The sequence below is a fragment of the Ochlerotatus camptorhynchus genome, unplaced genomic scaffold (assembly GCF_037179485.1).
Source record: "Ochlerotatus camptorhynchus isolate MF236.1 unplaced genomic scaffold, CSIRO-AGI_Acam_v1.1 ptg000094l, whole genome shotgun sequence".
Lineage (NCBI taxonomy): Eukaryota > Metazoa > Arthropoda > Insecta > Diptera > Culicidae > Ochlerotatus > Ochlerotatus camptorhynchus.
Window position 1 is genome coordinate 1,641,088 of NW_027040584.1, and position 22,538 is coordinate 1,663,625.

At 41.3% G+C, this 22,538-nt stretch overlaps 1 protein-coding gene across 3 annotated transcripts in view; it reads right to left on the reverse strand.

Annotated features, from left to right (window-relative positions):
- Nucleotides 1-2,400: 2,400 nt before the first annotated feature.
- Nucleotides 2,401-22,538, reverse strand: part of LOC135698774 (uncharacterized) — a 38,276-nt gene continuing 18,138 nt past the window's right edge. For 2 of the 3 annotated variants that reach the window (XM_065218910.1, XM_065218911.1), the window contains exons 2-6: nt 16,322-16,437; nt 16,051-16,242; nt 15,890-15,965; nt 3,427-3,459; nt 2,401-3,019 (exon numbers count right to left, since the gene is read on the reverse strand). In XM_065218910.1, coding sequence (XP_065074982.1) covers nt 2,911-3,019; nt 3,427-3,459; nt 15,890-15,965; nt 16,051-16,242; nt 16,322-16,412 — 501 coding nt within the window. In that variant the 5' untranslated portion in view covers nt 16,413-16,437 and the 3' untranslated portion in view covers nt 2,401-2,910. The remainder of the gene's footprint in view (nt 3,020-3,426; nt 3,460-15,889; nt 15,966-16,050; nt 16,243-16,321; nt 16,438-22,538) is intronic. The other variant, XM_065218912.1, reaches the window with a different exon arrangement.

Here is a 22,538-nt window from a genome sequence, read left to right on the forward strand (position 1 = left end):
CTACTAACAAAGCGTCTTCATGACGGATTGAAGGCGTGTTGAACGAGAAAATAATTTTCATGCCATTGGCAAGAACATGATAGATACTTATAACAAACCTTTCATCAAGCGGTGTTGGTCTAGTTAGGTAATAACAAGTCTACCACGCCAAGGACCTGTGATCGAATCCCATGCTCAAGTTTTTTTTATTGTTTTTTTTTGTCGCTTGTTTTTATGATGTTTCCAAAACATGTTATAAGACCAGTATTTAGTTGGATAAGCTCCGCGTCTTGCGCTTTTTAGGTTGTATAAATGTATTAAATGATGTATATTAAAGTATTAGTGATTCTTTGCGTTAGTCATTACAAAGTATTTTCAACTTCTTTATGACAAGCCGTGTTGCTTGGGCACGATGTTAGGCTTTGATTCCCACTTCAGCCGGTTAATTTTACTTTAAAATAAAATCGCCTACTGGTCTACCGGGTGTTGAATGTTGCAAGATGTCAAGAATTCAATTGTAAGTCTGATCAACCTTAGGGTTAGCTGCGCCGGTGGTTTAGTGGTAAGCTTGATTACCTCTCATCCCAGCAGGCCTGGGTTCAATCCCAGTTGGTGCCGCCGGGATGTTCTGAGGCATACCATCTCTGATCACGCCTTCCTTCGGAAGGGAAGTAAAGCCGTTGGTCCGCGGTTCATGAGTTGATGGGACGATAGGTAGGGTTCAGGTGTGGGGGCTGCCTCCCTGGTGTCGGTAGCATAAATATTTTCTACTGTATTTTACCAACAATTTAACTCAATTTTTGAAATGCTGCGTAATGGATATTTGAACGTTTTGGGCACACTGTGTCAATACTTTTTTTTACTGTTGGATAATTTTAACAATGCTGCCAGGTTATTTGCTTTATGTAATTTATTTAAACAAACAACTCATCACTTTGAATGCATTCCAGATGATCACACTAACCGATTTTTACGAGAGATTGGCACATCACTTTGATTTCAATAGCATTATGCTAAACACAGGATTTTTTTGAAGCATTCCAGATTTTTCCAGATTATTTATTTCAACTGGTCCAGATTTATCTGAAAATGACCTGGCAACGCTGGTCACAAAGTTTTCGAGCCGCTTTGTCTGTCACTTCGTTTGTGATCTGTACTATAAGCCACAAAATTGCTGACTAACTATGCCGTCGAATGGCATATTGTATGACATATTTCACATTAATGCTTTGGAGAAAGATGTGTTTGAAAACACCCCCTTTTTTCGTTACATGCCTCATTTTCGATTTCTTAATGTGACCCCCAGTATAATAACGAAAGACGCAGTCCTACGCCAAAAAAAAAAACAATATTTGCATGCTAGGTATGGGGAGCTTCGAAACAGGAGCCTCGCTCACCCCCCCCCCTCCCCCGCTAAAAGTAAAGGACAGTTGCTAGGCCGCCAAAGTGAAGGAGAAGAGACGCTCGGCACAGACCGTGTCTGGAACCAACGTGAACCAGCAAAACCGCAACCGTCGCCGCCACCGAGTGACACCGAGGACAGTGAGGATAAGAAGGGAAATGTGTCAGGTTAGAATAGACATCTTGAATTAACATTTTTTTTTTCTATTTTCCTACCAATCCATCCATATCCGAACGTATTTGGGGGGAGTACCCTGCTCGTAGCTGTCCCGCCGGGGTAAATCGGGCCAGCCATACCATTTAAATCTAAACACTAAATTCGCGACAATCTCAACAATCTCGGACAAACAGACACACCACTGTTTACAAAGCACCTAAAAACTTCCCCCAAATACTTGACCGACCATTTTATGAAAGCTGAAAATTAAACACATTCCACAAAAATGACTTTCTTCCGTTTCTAAATGAAAGCACATCAACTGTCACCGCGTATTTTCAACACTCGAAATAAGAGCACTTTAATTCAATTCCGTTTTTCCTTCCGGCTTATGTATATACATATATACCTTTCCTGACATGCTTCAACTAAATATTCGATGAACAAATACTTGTCCGACGCCGACGAGACGTTCGTTGGCGATTATCTGCCCTCTAAGACGGTAGGTACTCGATGCTATATCAACAACCTTGGACGGTGCACAGAACCTCGAGAGATGCAAGTGATGTGCGAACGACCGCGCACAATGGCTTCCGGATGTGATACGTTCCGGCAAAGTGACAGCCATTTCTGTCGTAGATTTGCCGAAACGGATCCGATCCGGATGCCATTGTGCGTGGCTCTTTGAGCTTTTAGTTCAATCGTACCTGCAGGACATGTGGTGAATTGTTTGTTTGTTTGACATCAGTCACATTTCCCGAGTGAGTCCCCGCCATCGCGGATAAGGGCGCCTTCTGCTCCGCGATGTTGGATCTGTCCTGGCCGTCGCTTCGCTCGGAACGGTTTCGCTTGGATCGTTGACTTTTTTGTTTTTGTTTCTCCGTTGCAGTTTAATACAATGTGAGTATGTGTGGGTGTGTTTGTTTGTGTGTGTGTGTTGAAATTAATCGAAAGGTTCGATAGTTTTTTTTGGTTTGTCGATTTTTTTCGTCGACAGTTTTCTTTTCACGTTAATACCCTTTTTGTTTATACTGTTTTACATGTTCGCTTTTCTTTTTCTCTTTCCTGTTTTTGAGTTATTTCTTCTGAACGTTTAATAAACTGGTTAATAGAAAACTTTTTCACCGTTTGTTTTACCTTTTTTTTAAGTAATATGTTACACTTGTTTCTTCACTTAAGAATTATTTAATAAAAAAATAATAAACATTTTCGTCCTCTACCGGAAAATTTCCTGTTTCTGGGTTCTCATATAAGTTTTATATCAGTTGCAGTAATCGATTTTTTTTTGGTTGTTTTTTTTTTGTTGAATAGGTTATGTTTGCTACTGTTTACACAGCTTCTCTACATGGTTTTTAATGTATTTGTAAGTGATCCTAATGCAGTGAGTAGAATGGCTTTGTGTCTGGTTCGTACTCGAGCTCCTGTGGCAGCACAACCTGGCTCGGTTTGTCCCGCAGGTACAGTCCGTAACGGGATGGGTATCTGCGGATGGAGAATGGACGCGTAAGAGAAGAAAGTTTATTATACAATCTGCAGCTTGATTGGAATGCAAAATTAAACTGAAGGAAACGGGGGGAAACGATGCTGAGTTTGAATAGTTTGATTGTTTGGTCACTTTTCCATAAGACTGTTGAACTGACTGAGAGAGATGTGCTCTTGTTTGATTACGGAGTGATTTACTGTTGTTCGTTGTTGTTGTTGTTGTTGTTTGGTTCGAAATCACACTGATGCATATTGAAAGTAATTCTGCTGTGGGGTGTAGCTTGGGGCTTTCAATAGCCTGATGGAAGAATCAATGCAGAATGAGAATGGGCGTTCATGTCGGTACGAACTAGGGGGGTTGAAGTAACTTTTTAGAAAACAAGTAACTCAATCAAGAAGCTATTTACCGAGCAAAAATTTTCTTCAGAGCGGCAAAAACGCTGAAAGTAGAAGGTACACAGTATCGTTACTCAAGTTTTGTTTGGTAAATATCGCCGGGTTTTTTTGCTGGAATCGTTGTTTCACGCTAAAAGCTATTGTCTTCCTTTTGAATTTCAGCAGTTTTCGGATTGGTTCGATGGAATTAATGCCCTTTAATATTAGTAGTATCGTACATCCGCTATTCCGACGACTCGATAATCCAGACCCCGTTAATCCAAAAATTGCTGGATTAAAAAGTATAAACAAGTGTTTGAATACATTGTGCTGTCAATTTTCAGATTTGTGCTGTGAACAGGCATGGAAAATCATTTGAATTCATTTCATACATTCATTTACATTCATTTGCCTCTAACTTTTTTCATCAGCAGCATTCCGCAAAATGATGTATAGAGCTTTTGTAGGTTTTGTTATTAGTTGAAGAAAAAATTAGAGGCAAATGAATGTAAATGAATGCACGAAATGAATGCAAATGATTTTCCATGCCTGGCTGTGAACATGCTGTCTGTTTCTCCTTATTTATGGTACAGACCGAGGGGGACGAAAGTCCCACATTTATTCAAATTTTCTAAAAAAAACTGTTGAACTGTTTAATATCCATGAAAATCGGTTTTATCCGATATAATCGCGTTTAAATCTTTATTCAATATACTATAGTTTTTTATCGATCACATCTCCAACATATCGGTTCACATCTCTAACTATTTCATGACAGATTACCATAGACTCTTTTGACGTTTAATCGTCTTTCTCTATAGAGATATCGACAGTGAGCATGCATAAGGGCGAATACGCGATGATCGATTCTCTTCGTCGATTTTCTCTTTGGTTAATAACTCGCTAGATTTAACGTTTCTCGGTGCGTTTGTTGTTGCTTTTGATAGCCAATACAACCTGTTACTACTCTGCATTGAACAAATTCTAGAATATTGTTTCACTTAGCTGTTGCAATGCAAAGAGAAAATCGATGAAGAGAATCGATCATCGCGTATTCGCCCTTATGCATGCTCACTGTCGATATATCTTTAGCACACAGGGAAGAATTCTCGAGTAACATTTGAACCATTTCATGTCTATGTCCAAAAACGTAAACAAATCGGGTTTTGATACCATTTATTAGCACCGCTCAATAGCTACTTATCATGTAGGAAAGTTCCGCATAATCAAGAAAAATCATTAAATATAACTCGATTGTCGAAACGGCGGATCTACGAAATTTTTCAATTCATTAATAGGCCCGCACGCTACAACGGCCAACAATTCATTTATTTCATTTTATTGAGAGGCCTAGTGACGTAGAAGGGCCGATGATTGAAAATTTTTAAACCAAAGCTAGGCCTTACTGCTTGAGGCAGGGCCGATGATTTGTTTTGAATTTATTTGACATTGCGAAAAGGCTTAGCATAGGGCGTACCATTTCTGATGACAAGCACAATGGCTTAACAAAAAGGGCCTATCCATTGAAAGATTCACAAAAAGGCCTATTAATTTATTAAATTAAATTGTTATCGTTTTTCATATATTTTTGAAAGGTTTTTCACATATTTTGGATGCTGTATGCAGAGATACAGTTACTATTGTTATTGTGAACAATATAAATGCTTAAAATACTTCAATTTTCTTAAATATGTATAGAATAGCGGCGGAAAAATTTAAAATTCATTTTCCGGTTTATTTACGTGTTGGACATAGGCCCATTTCAAATGTTACTCTATAATTGATGGTTTGTTCAGAGTTGATAATAGAAGAGTTACGCAGAGTGAAGCTTGCAACACTGATGTAGATCAATGGGCTTTTTTTCATTTTGGCAATCTTTGTTTTTGTTTACAGCTCGGATGACTTCACCTGGGTTATGAAAGTTTCCTCTAGTTTCGATAACAATATTTCCCACGCAACAGAGTCAGTTTGTCTACTATGCTCGATAGGTAGACGGTTTGACAGTTCGATAGGTAGATAGTTAGATAGTTAGTTAGTTATCTTTATTAAGAAGACTTTCAGCCGAACGCTGGTTCGTCTCCAGGAACCTCTGAAGGGGGTTCCCCAAGTCACAAAGTTGAAAAATTGAGGAGTGTCCATAGGGGACACTTCTAAAAAGGGATTGAGGGCTCCTGAGAGGAGTTTCTTAAAGTAGAAAACTTAAGTAATGCTGTCTTTTTACGCGGAACGACTGGGGTCCTTGCTGAGGGCATTATAGGTCTCTGGCTCCTTGGTATTGTGGGCAGTGGCATATCATGTGCTCCACCGATTGGTGGATCTGGCATATTGGGCAACGTCGATGGAATTCGCCATTCCCAGCAATGTTGTGCGACATTCGAGTGTGTCCTCACCTCAGCCTAGACACCACCACTTGAGAACGGTGGTCAGGTAGGTCCCATCGGTGCGTCTCTCCTTTTATCTTATGGATAAAAAGATCTCTTCTGCCTAACCAGTCCTTGCTCCAGTTCTCCCATGTAATTTTTAACAGCCAATTTATTAAGTCTGGACCTGGAACTTTGCTTGTCAGTTTGTTCATTAGTCGACCAGAAGAGGCTTCAACGTTACCCTGGATGCCGAAGTGGCCAGGTATCCAGCAGTGATGGGCAAAACACCGGTACAGCACCGGTACGGTTTTCTAAAGCATAACCAATGTACTGATCTGTTGTACCGAGTGTATGGTGCTGCTGTCGGTTCGGTTTGGTAGCTGCAAGTAACACCGCACCGTGTTCACCAGTTCGCTGCACACGGTGCGGTTCTGATTTTCCAGTACCGGTGTTCTGTGTTCACAAGGATGATGTTTTGAATTCAAGAACCGATCCGGTACTGTTGTGTGTTTATGTGCGTGGTGCGCATTATTCAAAATTGCCAGTGATGGCAGATAACTAAACAGAAATTGTATTTGATGAATAATATTATGCAGTGTCAAGTCGAAATAGCGGTTTTGAATACAGAAAAACTGTGAATTCAAATGATGTATTACGCAATGTGGGTATTTCCAGAATCGGTGTGACGTGGAGATCGGAAATCGTCAACCAATGCCACCTTGAAATCCAAGATAGCGGCTTCCGGTTATAGAAAAAAATTTAAACACCTTTAAACACCTGTCAAATACCTTTCAAAATGGGTATTTCCGGAATCAGGGTGACGTCTTGAGACCGAAAATCAATGTCTGCCGCCATTTTGAAATCCAAGATGGTGGTTTCCGGTTATATTAAAACTGGGAAATAATGCCAAATATCATTCAATATGGGTATTTTTGGAATCAGAATGACTTATATATACCAGAAATCAATGTCTGACGCCATTTTGATATCCAAGATGGCGGCTTCCGGTTGTAGAAAAACTGGGATATAAAGCCAAATATCCTTCACTATGGGTATTTTTGAAATCAGGATGACGTATAAATACCGGAAATCAATGTCTGACGCCATTTTGAAATCCAAGATGGCGGCTTCCGATTGTAGGAAAGCTGGGATATAAAGCCAAATATCCTCCAATATGTCTATTTTTGGAATCATGATGACGTCTTGAGACCGGAAATCAATGTCTGACGCCATTTTGAAATCCAAGATGGCGGCTTCTGGTTAGATTAAAACTGGGAAATAATGCCAAATATCCTTCAATATGGGTATTTTTGGAATCAGGATAACGTATAAATACCGGAAATCAATGTCTGACGCCATTTTTAAATCCAAGATGGTGGCTTCCCTTTATAGAAAAAGTGGTAAATAATGCCAAATATCCTTCAATATGGATATTTTCGGAACAAGAACGATGATTGACGTAATTTTGGAATCACCATCTTGGCTTCTGGTTTGTGAAAAACTGACGAATACCCTACAATATGGTTCTTTTCGAAACGGAAACGTCGTAGAGGATGGAAATCAATTAACAACACCATTTTGAAATCAAGATGGTGAATTCCAGTTTGTGAAAAACTATCAAATACCTTACAATGTAGGTACGAGATCGACTTGTAGAGGCCGTAAATCGATGTTTGATGTCATTTTAGAATCGAAGATGGTGACTTCCGGTTTGTGATGAAATTTCGAATACCCTACAACAAGATATATTCGGAACGGGAACAACGTGTACAGGCCGGAAATCGATTATTGGCACCATTTTGGAATCAAAAATAGTGACTTCCGGTTCATTAAAGTGCCAACTACATTTTATGAAACAAGTTTTTAAATAACGTTTATATTCGGTAATATGTAATAAATCTAATTTAGGGAATTGTATACATTGAATTCTGAACAACATGTGATACCAGCGACTTGGTTGTGGAATGCAGGTAGTACTAGAGGTTTTCTAACAAATGTTAATGGTCTCAACTAGCATACCTGGAACTGGAACTCACCTAACATAAAGGGAACTGGAACATAACTAAACCAGATTCTCTAATGAAACAGCGGAATTTAATTTGAAGCTTCATTTAAAGAGTCTACTTCAAGACATACCACGGACTGCTAGTTACAGTTGAAGAGTTCATACATAACGTACACTATGTCCTATTGGCTTAAAACCGATTTCAGTAACAAGAATTCTTCCTTCATTAGGTTTGATTACCTCTTAATATTTGAGCAGCAACAATTTAAATTCCAGTTCCAGTTATGTTGAGGGCATTCCCACTTTTTTTTAATCTCTAGTGTCCCACACAGCAAAAAAAAATATTTTAATATCACTTCAAAGGGAATGCACTTCAATCATGGCGAAAATATGATGTTATATTAGTTGCTGAAAAGGACAAAATTTTTATTAATACAGTACATGAACTGACATTACGCTGCTTTTACTGCATTTGTTTATTTTTGTGGCCATAAAAATTACATGAAATTTTCTACATGATTGAAGTGCATTCTATTCATTTATTTATTTATTTATTTATTTATTTATTTATTTATTTATTTATTTATTTATTTATTTCGTCAAGCTAAGTAGACTACATACACTGACAACTCTTGGATGCAATATTAAAATTTATTTTTTGCTGTGCATGCATCCCACAACCAAGTCACTGGTATCACATGTTTTAAAAAATTCAGTGTAAACAATTCCTATAAATGTAATAAGATTAATTATTGCGGATTTCGCTGCGGTAAAAATATTTCCACAAAATTCATGCTCTAAAAAATAAAAGTTAAAATTATCAAAGTTCTATTGATTCAAAATTGAGGGATAATTTTTAGCGCAAGGGTGTTCTTTGGTGCAAAATGGGCAATACAGATTATCCAAAATAAAAGTTTTTTAAAAACATGTAGGCTTCAAAATTATCCAGATAGGCATTGTTAATATAATTATCTGGATAGACCTATCCAGTGGATATAAATAAACGTAGTGTATCTCTACGCACATTTTTTTCCTCCGGATAATATTCACGATAAAATTAGCCGGATAATTTTAACTTGGATATTATCGATTATTTTTCCCTCCGGATAGTGTTCGGAGTACTCCGAACAGGTTATGTTTAGAATAGGCATGTTTGATAGCAAATATGTAATCATCAATATGGGTATTTTAGGAATCAGGATGATGTCTAGAGGCCGGAAGTTTATATCGGACACCATTTTGAAATCCTAGATGGCAGCTTGTAATTTACTAAAAATTGGGAAATATTGTTAAATACCCATCATTTTTGGTATTTTTTTTTTAATCGGGATGATATCCAGAAGCCTAAATTTGATGGTGGCTTCCGTATTCATAAAAAGTGGGAAATATTCTACAATATGGGTATTTTCCGGGGTGACCGGTAGATGCCGAAAATCGATGTCCGACGCAATTTTGGAACCCAAGTTGGAAGCCATTGTTTTCAAAATGTGTCAAATACCCTACAATATAGGTATTTTCGGATAAGCGTTTAGATTTTTTACCGAGAAATTTCTGTTTGTTAGTTTAACTCAATCTCGGCAAGTTTTCACTGAGATCCAGGAAAATAAAATGCTGAACTACTCGATGGTGCTAATATCGTCAAAAAAAAATCTAAGTGTGTAGGAGACGACGTATAGAGGCTGAAAATCGATGTCCAACATCTTATTGGATTCCAAGATGGCAGGCATTGGCTTTTAAAAACTTGTGAAATACCCTACAATATGGGTATTATCACCTCGGAAATGACGCGTGTAGGCCGAATATCGATGTACAACGCCATTTTTGAATGCAAGATGGTGACCACCTGTTTTAGAAAAAGTGTAAAATATTATACGATATCGTCGGCATCGGGGATTCCATAATGGCTTCGGACATCAATTTTCGGCATCTACACGTCGTCCCTATTTCAAAAATACCCATATTGTAGGGTTTTTGCCACTTTTTTTAACCCAATGGCCACCATATTAGATTCCAAAACGGCAACGGACATTCATTTTCGACATCTACACGTCTTCTTGGTTCCGAAAATACCTAAATTGTAGGGTATTTGACCCATATTGAAGGGAATTTGCTAGTCTTTCCCAGTTTCACTACAACCGGAAGCCGCCATCTTGAATTTCAAGATGGTGTCAGACATTGATTTCCGGTCTTTATACGTCATCACGATTCCAAAAATACCCATATTGAAGGGTATTTACTAGTATTTCCCAGTTTTACTACAACCGGAAGCCGCCATCTTGAATTTCAAGATGGTGTCAGAAATTGATTTCTGGTCTTTATATGTCATCCCGATTCCAAAAATACCCATATTGAAGGATATTTGACATTATTTTCCAGTTTTTCTATACCCAGAAGCCGCCATATTGGATTTCAAGATGGTGTCTGACATTGATATCCGGTCTATATATGTCATCCCGATTCCCAGATTTCCTACAACCGTAAGCCGCCATCTTGGATTTCAAAATGGAGTCAGACATTGATTTCCGGTATTTATACGACACCCAGATTCCAGAAATACCCATATCGAAGGGTATTTGACAGGATTTCTCAGTTTATCTGCAACAGGATGCCGCCTTCTGGATTTCAGAAGGTATCGGTTATCGATTTCCAGACTATAGGCGTCACGCGGACTCCAAAAATACCCATATCGAAGGGTATTTGTCAGACTTCAAAATGATTTCTAGTTCCTTCGCTACCAATATTGTCTATCAAAATATTTGGCAATTGAATTAATAACTGTCGCTTGGTACAAATATTTTACTCACCTTTTTGGGAGCACTGTTATTTAATTCTTGCCAATGTTCCGAACCAAGAACGGTATACCCGGTTTTGGTAACATATAATTGAACCCTGCACACGGTTTATATCTCGTGTACCAAAACCCAAATTCTAGCACACCGGTTTTCGGTTTTCAAGCTGCGGTTCTGAACATCAACTCGAAAACCGGCACACGGTTTTGATTTAGAACACACTGGTACACTAAAACTCAACCGAACCAGGGTACACGCTTACATAAACACAGGAGTATTTTTTGAACACGAACCAGCACACGGTGCGCACCGGTTGGTTCAGTTGCCCATCACTGGTATCCAGGCAACGGTGGTGTTGGGTGGAGCGGACTGGATGATGGCCGGGTGTGTGGGGTACTCGGCGTCGAGGGCGGCTACAACGCTGGCTGAATCCGTGAAGAAGCACGATGGGTTTATAGACGGCGTGGTGATGGCGACGTAGGCTGCAGCTGCCTTAGCAGAGAAAATATTGCACTGGTCGGGAAGACTGTGTCGTATACTTATTTCGCGACCAGATATCCCAATTCCGGTTCTACCTTGTGCGACAGAACCATCGGAATAGCGGATCGTGTGGTTTTTATATCGACGGTGTATGTGGTCCATGTGTTTTAGCACCAGCTTTAAAATTATTCTTAATTGTCGAATCGATAGAAATTTTGGGTAGATTCCAACCCCTGGCTCCACACCAGTGGACCGTGGACTCGAGCCAGTAGTTTTTTTTTCCAGAAACGTGAGACGGTTGAAGGGGAGGACACCTCCTTCGACGCATGCTGCTAAACCCGGGGTTGACGGGAGAAGGCCAGAGGTGATTCGGATTGCTCTTTGATATACAGGATTGAGTTTCTCGATGAGGGTTGTTCTGGACATACAGGTTAATTCAATCCCGTAGGTGAGTCGTGCGTCGATGACGGCGTTGGAAATCCGGATCCGAAGGTTTCGATTGCTGTCTGGGTGGCGTCTGGCGATCGAGCGAATGAGGTTTAACCTCGACCGACATTTAGATCTTCATCTTCATCGAAATGGGGTACGAATGAGAGGCTGCGGTCAATACGAACTACCAGAATCTCAACAGATTTATGTTGCGGTACGGCCTGAGATCCGATGGTGATCGGTGACGTCAGAGATCGGTGGTTGTAAGAGCAGATGTGCGCGAAAGCGCTCTTCTCCGCCGACAGCTCGAAACCGGCATCGATGCTCCATCGGTGACTATATTTTTCGACTTGGTTTAACTTGATACGGATTGCTTTAATTGTTCTTTTGACGGCCATTAGTACAATGTCATCCACGTAAACAAAGATGAAGATCTCCGCTGGCAGGTTGCTGAAGACTCCATTCATGTTCCGTCTCTTCGCGGAACGCGTTCGATCGGTAGTTGCCGATTATAACCTGGAAGGTCCGGTGGGTTAGGAATTTCTTAACAAAATGTAGGATGTGGCCTTTCAAGCCCCAATCTGCTAGTTGTTTGATGACATCTGGCGTCCAAACCCGGTTGCACGCTTTCGAGATGTCCAGCGTTGCCAACTCCACATGCTGATTATTTTCCATTGCAGCGTGGAGCGCCTGACCGAGCGTCCTAAAATATGTGTTAGTGCCATGCCCTGGCCGGAAAGCGTGTTGACGATGGTCCGATAGGTAGATTTTGGTTTCAGTCTGCGTAACTCTTCTATTATCAACTCTGGGTTTGTTTTCCCAATCTGCTTCCCTCTTGCTCGCACTCCATCCATTAAAATTGTACGCCGAATAAACATCAAAAACCTTTATAACAACAAACTAACAACTCTCTACTGTTCTTTCATAAGGGCCAGTTTTGCAAACGTATACAATTACTTCTTCCGCGAATTTGTCGAGGATGAAAACTCGTCCATACAAACTACCACGATTATTTTGTAGAGAGAGAGAGAGTCCCGTATCCGATCGAATTGGTGGCTTACATGGATAGACTTTGAATTAAGGAAAGTAGCCATTGTTTACATTTGCGACATTGGCCCTTATAGATACTCAGTGCCGAACTGAGATATTGAGGAGGATATTGTCACAGATCGATGGGGATGGGTACTTCGAGATCACCGATCTCTCACGAATAGATGCAACTGATGTCTGACTGTGCAGCAGCAGGTTTACGGTACTTGAACGGATCAGAATTATGCAATCGAGAACACCGAGGAGGGTTCATTCTGGCGCTGGCGAGATTATTTGATGGGAAACCAAAGATTGTTCAGCTTTGATTGGGTAGGTTGTATTCTTCTTCCTTTTGAAATTTTGGAGGGAGGAAGGCGAAGAGAAGAGGGATTAGAACGTTGATAATAGATCACAGTTTGCAGGTGTTCCGGGTTGAAGGCTGAGGTGATTGCAAGAGCAAACGAGTTTCCCGGTTAGGAGATTCTGGATCATACGAGGGCAATTGACGGTTGGGAGCGGTATAAGAGGAGTGCCGGAATTAGGCTTCTGCTGCTGATGGGTTGTCAACTGGGGAGTGGCTCTGGGAGATTCCAAGATGTTTTCTCTCATATTCCGGCAGATTACCGCGACCGAAGTTCGCATGTGTGATCAATTCACTGCAGTATTTGAATAGGTCCAATTAAACTATCGGTAATGTTGTTATTATTTGTTTCCATTGGCGTTGACGGCACCGTTGAAAAATCGTTTCTTCTAGCAAAGATTGACAGTTTCTTATGGGAATTTTCAGTGGAGTGAAAGGATAGTACGAAGTCCGCCATGTTTCATGCACAGTCTGACGTTTGCTTATGGATTTTACCATTGGAGTAAAGAGCTACAGAGTCGCCGTCAACGCCAATTAGTCAAATATTTAAAAGTATCTTCCTACTCTTTCATCTTCTTTCCTTTATTTAACATCGGCCTCTGTTGTACACACGGCGAATGAGAACAACCCAAGTTTGAGTTTAGTTCACTCATAATCGCCAAAAGTGCAGGAACTCAGCGATGAGTAAATTTGTACCATGGTTTTTCTGTGGAAAACCTAAAAAATTTGCCGGAAAATGAAGAAATTGATGAAAATTTTATTCAGTCTCGGAGTAGTACCAATAGACTGAGTGAATCGAATCTTTACTTTTCTTAAATTCGGGAATTTTTCCCTGGAAAATCCTGGAAAAACCTGGGAAAACATGAGGCAAATTTACTCATCGCTGAGTTTCTGCACTTTTGGCGATTATGAGTGAACTAAACTCAAATTTAGGTTGTTCTCATTCGCCGTGCAATCTAGTGCTAATCACCGACGGACATCGATTGCCATCCATTGACGAATGTGCAGGAAGGCAGTTTCCACACTTGCGTAGGTTATCGCACCCCATTCAACACACATGGGCCGGAACCAACGGCTTTAAAATCCCACCGAACTCGGCTAGGATTGCACCCAGACCCATTGGGGTGAGAGAGCAGTCACGCTTACCACTACGCCACCGGCACCGGCTTTAAAAGTATCACACAGCGGATGCACTAGGCGCGATCAAGAAACTGACAGAAACATAAACACTCTAAAACTTATTTGATTAAACGGATAGATAATTTTGACTCATCCAAGATAATCGATGAATAGTTGATGAAATCGGATGATATCGGCAGGCGCGTGTTATTATTGTTTATGAATCGAATTTATCCAAACAATCTTAATTATTATGCAAATTTTATTTTAATCTGTTCAATGAAATGTAGCATGGCCTACTTTCGTCCCCCTCGGCACAGACCTGTTGGTGGATATTTAATTTTGTTGTTGCTGTTTTGATTTTTTTTTGTATGGATTTGACAGTCGGATTAGCGAGTCAAACCCGGATAGTCCGGCCATGAATTTGTCGGATTAGTGGGGGAATAATAGATTGTACTCGAAAAAATGCATAACTTTTTATTGCATAAGTAAAAATTTATCAAATTTTGAGTAAAACTAGTTTAGAGTGCAATATTTACAGGTGAAAAATCTCGTCACAATCTGTCAAGTGGTTATCGACACGACTTCCAAGCTAAAAGTGCTTCGACAAAATATATGGGAGCGGTCGTGGAAAATCCAGGCCAGTCCCACCGGTGGATCGCGAAACAGTTTGGAATCGACAATTCGACCGTGTCCCGTCTGGATACGATCGACCCAGCGGTGAGCTGGCAGCGGAAGAAAGGCGTTAACGCAAAGAAGGTGAGGGATTACTTCAAGCGCAATTCGAACCTTTCGATTTGGGACGTGGCCAAGAAGGTCATTTCTTCCGTCTGGTTCGTTCAACAGACAATGAAGCGGGCCGGACTTCATGTCTTCAAGGTAAGGAAGGTGCCTAACCGAACCGATAAACAGCATACGGTGGCCAAATCCCGCGCCAAGAAGCTGTACCGCGAGTGGTTGGTGCGCCAAAATGCATCGTAATGGACGACGAATGCATCGTAATGAACGACGAGACATTAAAGTGGACGCCAAGCAGATCCCCGATCTGAAGTTTTTCGTCGGCAAGTCCCGCCTGGATGTTCCGGAGAAATTCCGTAAGAAGAAGGTCGACAAATTTGTCAGGAAGTACTTAGTGTGGCAGGCGATCTGTGGGTGCGGCAAATTCAGCAAGCCGCACATAACGACCGGCACCATCAACGGCCAAATATCTATCAAATATAAAGAAGAATACCTCCAAAAGCGCCTGCTGTCCTTCCTCCGGTCTCACAAAGGTGACACTCTGTTTTAACCGGATCTGGCATCGTGCCATTACGTGAAACGGGTGATGGAGTGGTACGAAGATGTTGTTTTTGTACCAAAAGGAGGCAAATTCGCCAAACTCGTCAGAACTTTGTCCAACAGAAAAATTCTGGGCGATTATGAAGGGAAAGCTGCCAATCGATTCGTTGGACTTTTCACATTAGAAATTACGTATTTCTTGTCTGAAATCTAGCGGCTCGAAAAATCTTCCATAATTTCTAGCATCTACTTGCATCTTCATTCTATCTACTCAGCGTGCGCGCAGCTAATCACACCAAAACAAAATCTTTCCTGCATAGCAGATAGATTCGCCCTCTCGAAAAAAGGAAACTTCGCAAAAAACATAAAGCCCAAAATGCCAGTTCCTGTTGAGGAAATTTTAATACTTTTCACAGCTAAATTTCAGTTGAAAGCTCCAATCCGAAACAATAGGAATCGGTACCAAAGTCGCTGTACGATGCCAAACTGACCTCAGTAAGATTCAATTGGCGCCGATGTAATTCAAATCGAAGGTCCCAATCCGGCAACGTCCATCGAACGTAGCTATCCATGCCGGATTGCCTGGACCTGTACTGGAAAAAATCTACAACCGCACCCTCAACTGCAACAGAAATCCCTTACCTGCGGTCGATATCTCTCATCCGATCCAGATGGTCGTTCCAGGCTTTCTCGGCATCGGCCAGTCTGCCTACGCTTGCTGCGAATTGAGAGCGAAAAGAAACAAGCATTTGGGGGAAGATTAGCCAACCCGTTCGATCCGTCGATCTAAGAAAAAATCCTACCTGCCCGGCGTTGGCGTGGGTACTGGTGGTCGTAGATTGGCCGTGGCGAGTAGCCGTACGTCTCCCGGTGCACTGGCTGGTAGTGGTATCCGGGCGACTGAACACGACCGGACGCGGTATCCAGCTCGTTGTACAGCAGGATCGGCCGGTTCCGCCAGGTTGGTGTGTCATGTGCACGGATATCATCGGATCCTGTGTGTGTGTGGGAGAGAGGGTTGCAAGGTTAATGTTTTTCGGTTTGAATTCGAGCCTTTTTTAATTCGTTGCTTACCTTTCAGTGATCTGATGTATGATTGCCAGAATTTGGCTTTTTTGTTGGGCGTTTCGTTCATGCCAATCATCGCTAGGTGATTCCTAAACATTTTGGCTGTGGGTTTGATTCGTTCGCTGGGTAAAGGAAAACAAAAGAAAAGGAGAACGCGTTAAAATTTGTCTGAATTCTACGTTTGAAAATATGTATGAGCTAATCGAGAACAACTGGCAGCACTGCATTATAGATTTTACAGCTGTCAATTATTGTACACGGTTATTAAAAATTGTTATCAACAGAGTTGGCCTTGCCAATTAACTAGAGATGTGTTTTATTTTTTATCAAAATGAGGAGGAGGCAAATCCCATTCGTATAAATAAATTTGCTGTGCACAACAAACATAATTCCTTATGCACAGTGATATTGAGAGAAATCAAGCAGATGTTTCATTATCAATGGTGTTGCTCGATTAAATCTATCTATGTCTCAGTTGAATACGAGTATTATTGAAATCCCAATGATAATGTATGTGTAATGTTTACCATTTCACCTAATTCGAACAATGACAGCCTGCCGTTGTCTTGCGGCACCCTATCTTTCATATATTCTGATTCAGTTCCCATGAGTACATCCAATTACTACTGCCTGTTGAGAGCTGTGTAGTGCAATGTTACATCAGTTGCATGATGCTCGTTACCAACATCTAGTCATAACGAGTTTAATTAAGATGCTTGACAACGCTTTGAGCTTTTTTTCGCATCGGTTACTTTTCTGTTGCGTCATATTTTTTCATATATATTGCGGAAACCTGTGCAGACTCTCCGAAATCACAATTATCACAGTCGAATTTCGCACTTAATTTCGCTATGTCAAATGTAGACAAGCAAGGTGCATTCAACACACAGAGGGTTCCTATTTTGACAGTTATGTGTGGCACCCTACAAGAAAGCAGTTACCTTGTTGTGCGACAAATTGTCACTGTGTTCGACTGTGTTTATTGATGGAGTAAATGTCGCAGCGATATGATGACGAATGCTCTTTACTATTATCAGGGAAGTCTAAACAATCATGCAAATCACAATTTCATTCCCATACACATAATTGAATGAACAAGATGATTATCATTTTGTAAAGACTGACGATGGAGAGTTATGCTCCATGGTAACGGTATCTCTAGTTCATCCAAATGCCAATTTTAAAAGGCGGAAATGTCGAAGGGGAACGAACGAAAAAGAAAGCAGTTCCATCTTAAGTTTCGACATCGACTGCCGTTGCATGAATTAGTTCATCGATGGAGGAAAAGTTCTACGGTGGAGTTGAACACAAGTGATTGTTATGTCATTTACGCAAATGTACCGGATAGATTCCGTTGGCGATTGACACGTTATCTGAACTAACTATAATGGAATTCACTCTGCTACATGGCGATATTTTTTCAAACAACACAAATCAGAACCAATTTACGATTGTCGCTCGATATTATTGAAGACCTCCAAACTAGGTTTTAGGATTTTTACTTTTTACTAGAGAAGTTCGTCAGTGTAGACTTTTGAGCGTCTTCACTGTTCTTCGTGAAGCAGTGTTGTGAAATTCGGATTTTTTTTTTCATTTTGGGAGTATTTCCCAAGCAATCAAGAAGTGACCGCAATGGGCCAGCACGTGTCCTGGACGGATTTCGAGTGGTGTTACACCGAGGAACCGCACGCCAGTCGAAGGAAGATTACCCTGCAAAAGTATCCGCAGATCAAGAAGTTTGTGGCTGGTGCCATGGTGCTAACGCAGTTTGCGATGTTGTTCATAATGAAGGACCAATCGTGGAAGATGATTTTCCTGGTGGCATATTTCTTTAGAGGGGTGATTAATCATTCGCTAGAGCTCGCCTGTCACGAGATTGCTCACAATCTGGCTTTTGGACATGCAAGGCCGATGGCAAACTGGCTGTTTTTGGATTTTTCTGCTACCTCCCGATCGGAGGAGCGGATGCATCCAACGAAACTTTTAAGTGCAAAAGAATCATTACCAACATAGGAGAAAATTCGGTAAGATCCTTCCATTGCATTATTTTATGATTCTTCAATATTGTACAAATATTTACACATTACACACAACTACACATAGTAACTCGGAGCGTTTGGTACGGCATGTCCACGCATCCTTCCACCCCTGTAGATTCAAGAAATGTCCCCATTCATTTCCAAGAATCATCTTTGCGGCAAATATAACGCTGTAGGTCTGGCCGTATTGATGTTTATATCATATCTCAGATAAGCTTTAAACATCAATTAGACAAGAAAAATTATTAGACCTCATCTAACCTAATCATTTTTCATGATGCTTTCTCGTACTGACTGCGTTTGTATTGGATTAGATTGGATTAGAAGACCTCCAAACTAGATTTGAATTCAACAGCAAGAACTTCTAAGTGCTCTTCTCTAGGTTGCTATTTGACGGACTTCAGTTTTTCCTAGAAGTGCCCTGAACTTAACTCATCTTTAACTGTACAAAAAGCTCCACGTAAATGTTCCGGAAAACCCCTGAATTATTTTCAGAAGTGCAATCAGAAGAAGCCCTCGAAACTAAGCCATGAATTCCACAACTGATGATCCTTGGAGAACATTGAAATAGTTCTTCCAGACTGGTTATTTTGGGCCTCTCGGCTACCCCTTGAAGATCTTCGTACTCAATATGAAGTATTGTGTACTTATTTTGGAAGGCCTCCTTCATATGGCTTCACTAATTCTTCAATTGGGTTCTTTAGGGGTATAGAGATTGCATATTCGTAGCCAAGTTTTACATCAGCCTGTATTCAAAATAACACTGTATAAAGGTCCAAAAACGGAGGGGCGGATCCGTAAGCAGATACACTTATGCACAATCCGCGGGATCAGGAGAATCTCATTCCAATGATAAAATCCTACAACCCGATATAGAACAGGCCATCAAACGAGAAAACGTCCCAATTAGTGGGAAGATGAGCCCACCGTCAATCCACGAAATGTTAATGACAGGGAGTTGGCAATTCCACTCTTCCCATGCTTCAATCCGGTGCTCTGGGGGGTTCCCATCCCTACCCTTTGCATTTAATGTATGTATGCAGCCATTCCATAACAAAACGATTTAGTGGTTCTCAGAATTTCGTAAAAGTTGGTAGTTTTGTCGTCATCTGCATGTCATCATCTGAAAGAGCTTCGTTTTCTGAGCGCAACGATATTTTTATCGATCCCAACCATTTCGATTTCTAAACCATGATTTAAATATTTAATTTTTGATACTTAATCTACTAGTTGATAGCTCGCTTCGATTGCAAAGTCTCATCGAGGGGCGCTAAGATGGTGATTTTAGCTAATGTAATCGCTCTTATTTAAAGTGGTTCCGGTGCACCAAAATTGATGACATTTTGGATTCCGATTCTGCTCTTAATGCATATTACGAATATGTATTTACTTCAATACCCCAAACAACCAAATTCAAGATACTTCAAAACCTTAGATGTGCAGTGACGAAAATTTCCTATGGGTCATCCCATTTCTCGATGAACATTTCAAATGGTCCTATCTGCTTTGATCAATTCTGAAATGTTTATCTAGATTTGATCGTCCTAATTGCTAAAAGGCACTGGACTGGGTTCGGTAAATTTCGGAATAAATTCAGACTCTTTAATCCAAGTAATCCACAGCAGAGTTGATAATAGAGGAGTTACGCAGAGTGAAGCTTGCAACACTGATGACGGTCAATGGGCATTTTTTTTTATTTTGCTAACATTTGGTCTCTTGGATCACCTTATGCTCGATAGGTAGACGTTTTGACAGTTCGATAGGTAGATTTTGGGTTCAGTCTGTGTAACACTTCCATTATCAACTCTGATCGTTAACCAATGCTCTGGAATAAAGAGCCTGAATTTATAAAGAGACGACATCTTATCCATTTGACAGGTCTTCTGCTCGATTGGAATGACTTTTCATATGACTTTGACAGACAATCGATTGTTCCAATTTTGACATGTCGCCTCTTTATAAATTTAGGCTCTTTACTCTGGAAGTGTCTTGGTACTCTGCAAGATTGGAACTCATCTATTCGTGACGTAAAAGTTCCGTAGACTGACTCTTGTTGTTATTTGTATTTGCCTATGAGGACCAGTGAACTTTCGGTTGAAGACCGTTGCAATTCGACAGTGAGCATGCATAAGGGCCTATACGCGATGATCGATTCTCTTCGTCGATTTTCTCTTTTGTTAATAACTCGCTAGGTTTAACGTTTCTCGGTGCGTTTGCTGTTGCTTTTGATAGCCAATACAACCTGTTATTACTCTGCATTAAACAAATTCTAGAAAATTGTTTCGCTTAGCTGTAGCAATGCAAAGAGAAAATCGATGAAGAGAATCGATCATCGCGTATTCGCCCTTATGCATGCTCACTGTCGAATTGCTTGAAGTGTGGGCATGCAGCTCGTAAATTCTTTTCTCGATAGAGCTGGAATTAGGGCGTAACAGCCTTTGTAAACAATGCCTTCTCTCGTTGATTTCTAGGAATTCAATTCACTCCTACACAAACCAACAAATTCATCGAGTAGGGGAAGTTATCCCCTACTCGATGGTGATGTCGATTTGCCAGGCAGAGCCATGACTTTCGCGAAATCATCGAGAGAAGTCATTGTTTACAAAGGCTGTTACACCCTAATTCCAGCTTTATCTAGCTTTCTTCTGCAGTTTGTAAACACAAGGAGGGTAAACAACGGAACCATACACTATTCGGTGAGTGGAGGCAATTGTTCTTCAGCGAGTGAAAACGACACGGATAGCAGCACCAACAATGCGCTAGCCTGCACTAGCGGACTGATGGATGTCCCCAAGTGGTTTTCGATCACCTTGCTAGTCAAGTTGCTACCAACAGCAGAGGTGAGAATCAAAGACAAGAATGGGTTGCTCCACGAAGGTCGAGTGCTCATCGATTCTGGGTCGCAAGTGTCGTTGATCAGTCAAGACTTTGCGATACAACTGGCGATTCCATGGAGAAATGCGAGACTAGTCATGATTCGGTGGTCCTAGCCACTGATGCTTACATTATTGGACGGCTAACAGCACCCTTGCCGCGCTTGGAGCTAGGTGAAGCTCAACTGCTGTATTTTTATGAGCTTAATGTTGCAGACCCTCTCTTCCACAAATCAGGACCCATCGATGTCATTGTGGGTGCTGATGTATTTCTTTTTGTGATTCATGACGGGCAAGTCATGGATGTCAACAATCAACCTATGGCTCAGAGCTCGGCAATCCCATCACGGCGGATAGGAGACCTTAGGCCAACCACCTACTGTCTCCGAAACCTTCAAATTGTTACCGAAACCTATAGTGAAAGATTACGAACTGATTTTATGGCAACGACTTTTAGCGCTAAACAACGGACAAGAATTGGAACATGGAATGTACTGACGCTAGCCCAACAGGGTAAACTGGCACAACTCGTCAGTGAGGCCCGCCGTATGAAGCTAGAAATCCTGGGACTTAGTGAAGTCCGCTGGCCGAACTTTGGAGAACACAAGCTGCCTTCGAGACAGGTACTTTTATATTCTGGTATGCGAGGTGAAAACGGTCCGTGACATCGTGGAGTTGGCTTTCTGCTTAGCGCCCAAGCACAGGCTGCGTTCATCAATGAGAGAATAATCGTTTCTAGATTCAGAACACGGGTCCGAAACTTTACCATAATCCAATGTTATGCGCCAACCGGTGCTGCCGAGTTGCAGGGCAAAGAGAACTTTTATAGTCAACTGAATGCTGTCGTGGATAAGACTCCAAGAGGTGATATCAAGATCTACACAGGCGACTTCAATGCGAAGATCGACTCCGACAACTCGGACTATGAGCGCATTATGGGACGCTATGGTCTCGGAGATGTGAGCGAGAACGGCGAACTGCTTGCAGAGTTTTGTGGTTCGCTCTTCCCCCATCGCCCAAGTGCATAAAGTCACATGGGCCTCCCGTGATGGATATACAGAGAACCAAATCGACCACATCTGCATCAGCCGAAAATGGAGACGGAGCCTTCTTGATGTTCGGAATAAACGCAGCGCTGACAGCACGTCTGACCATCATCGCCTGGTCGGTGAGATCCGCCTACGCATTGCGCGGGTTCAACGGCGGGAGGAGAGACTCGGGCGGCGATTCAACACACGCTGACTGGAAGACCCAGCAGTGAAGAAATCGTTCGTCGAAGAACTCGAGGTTCGCGCAGCTAATATTTCGGAA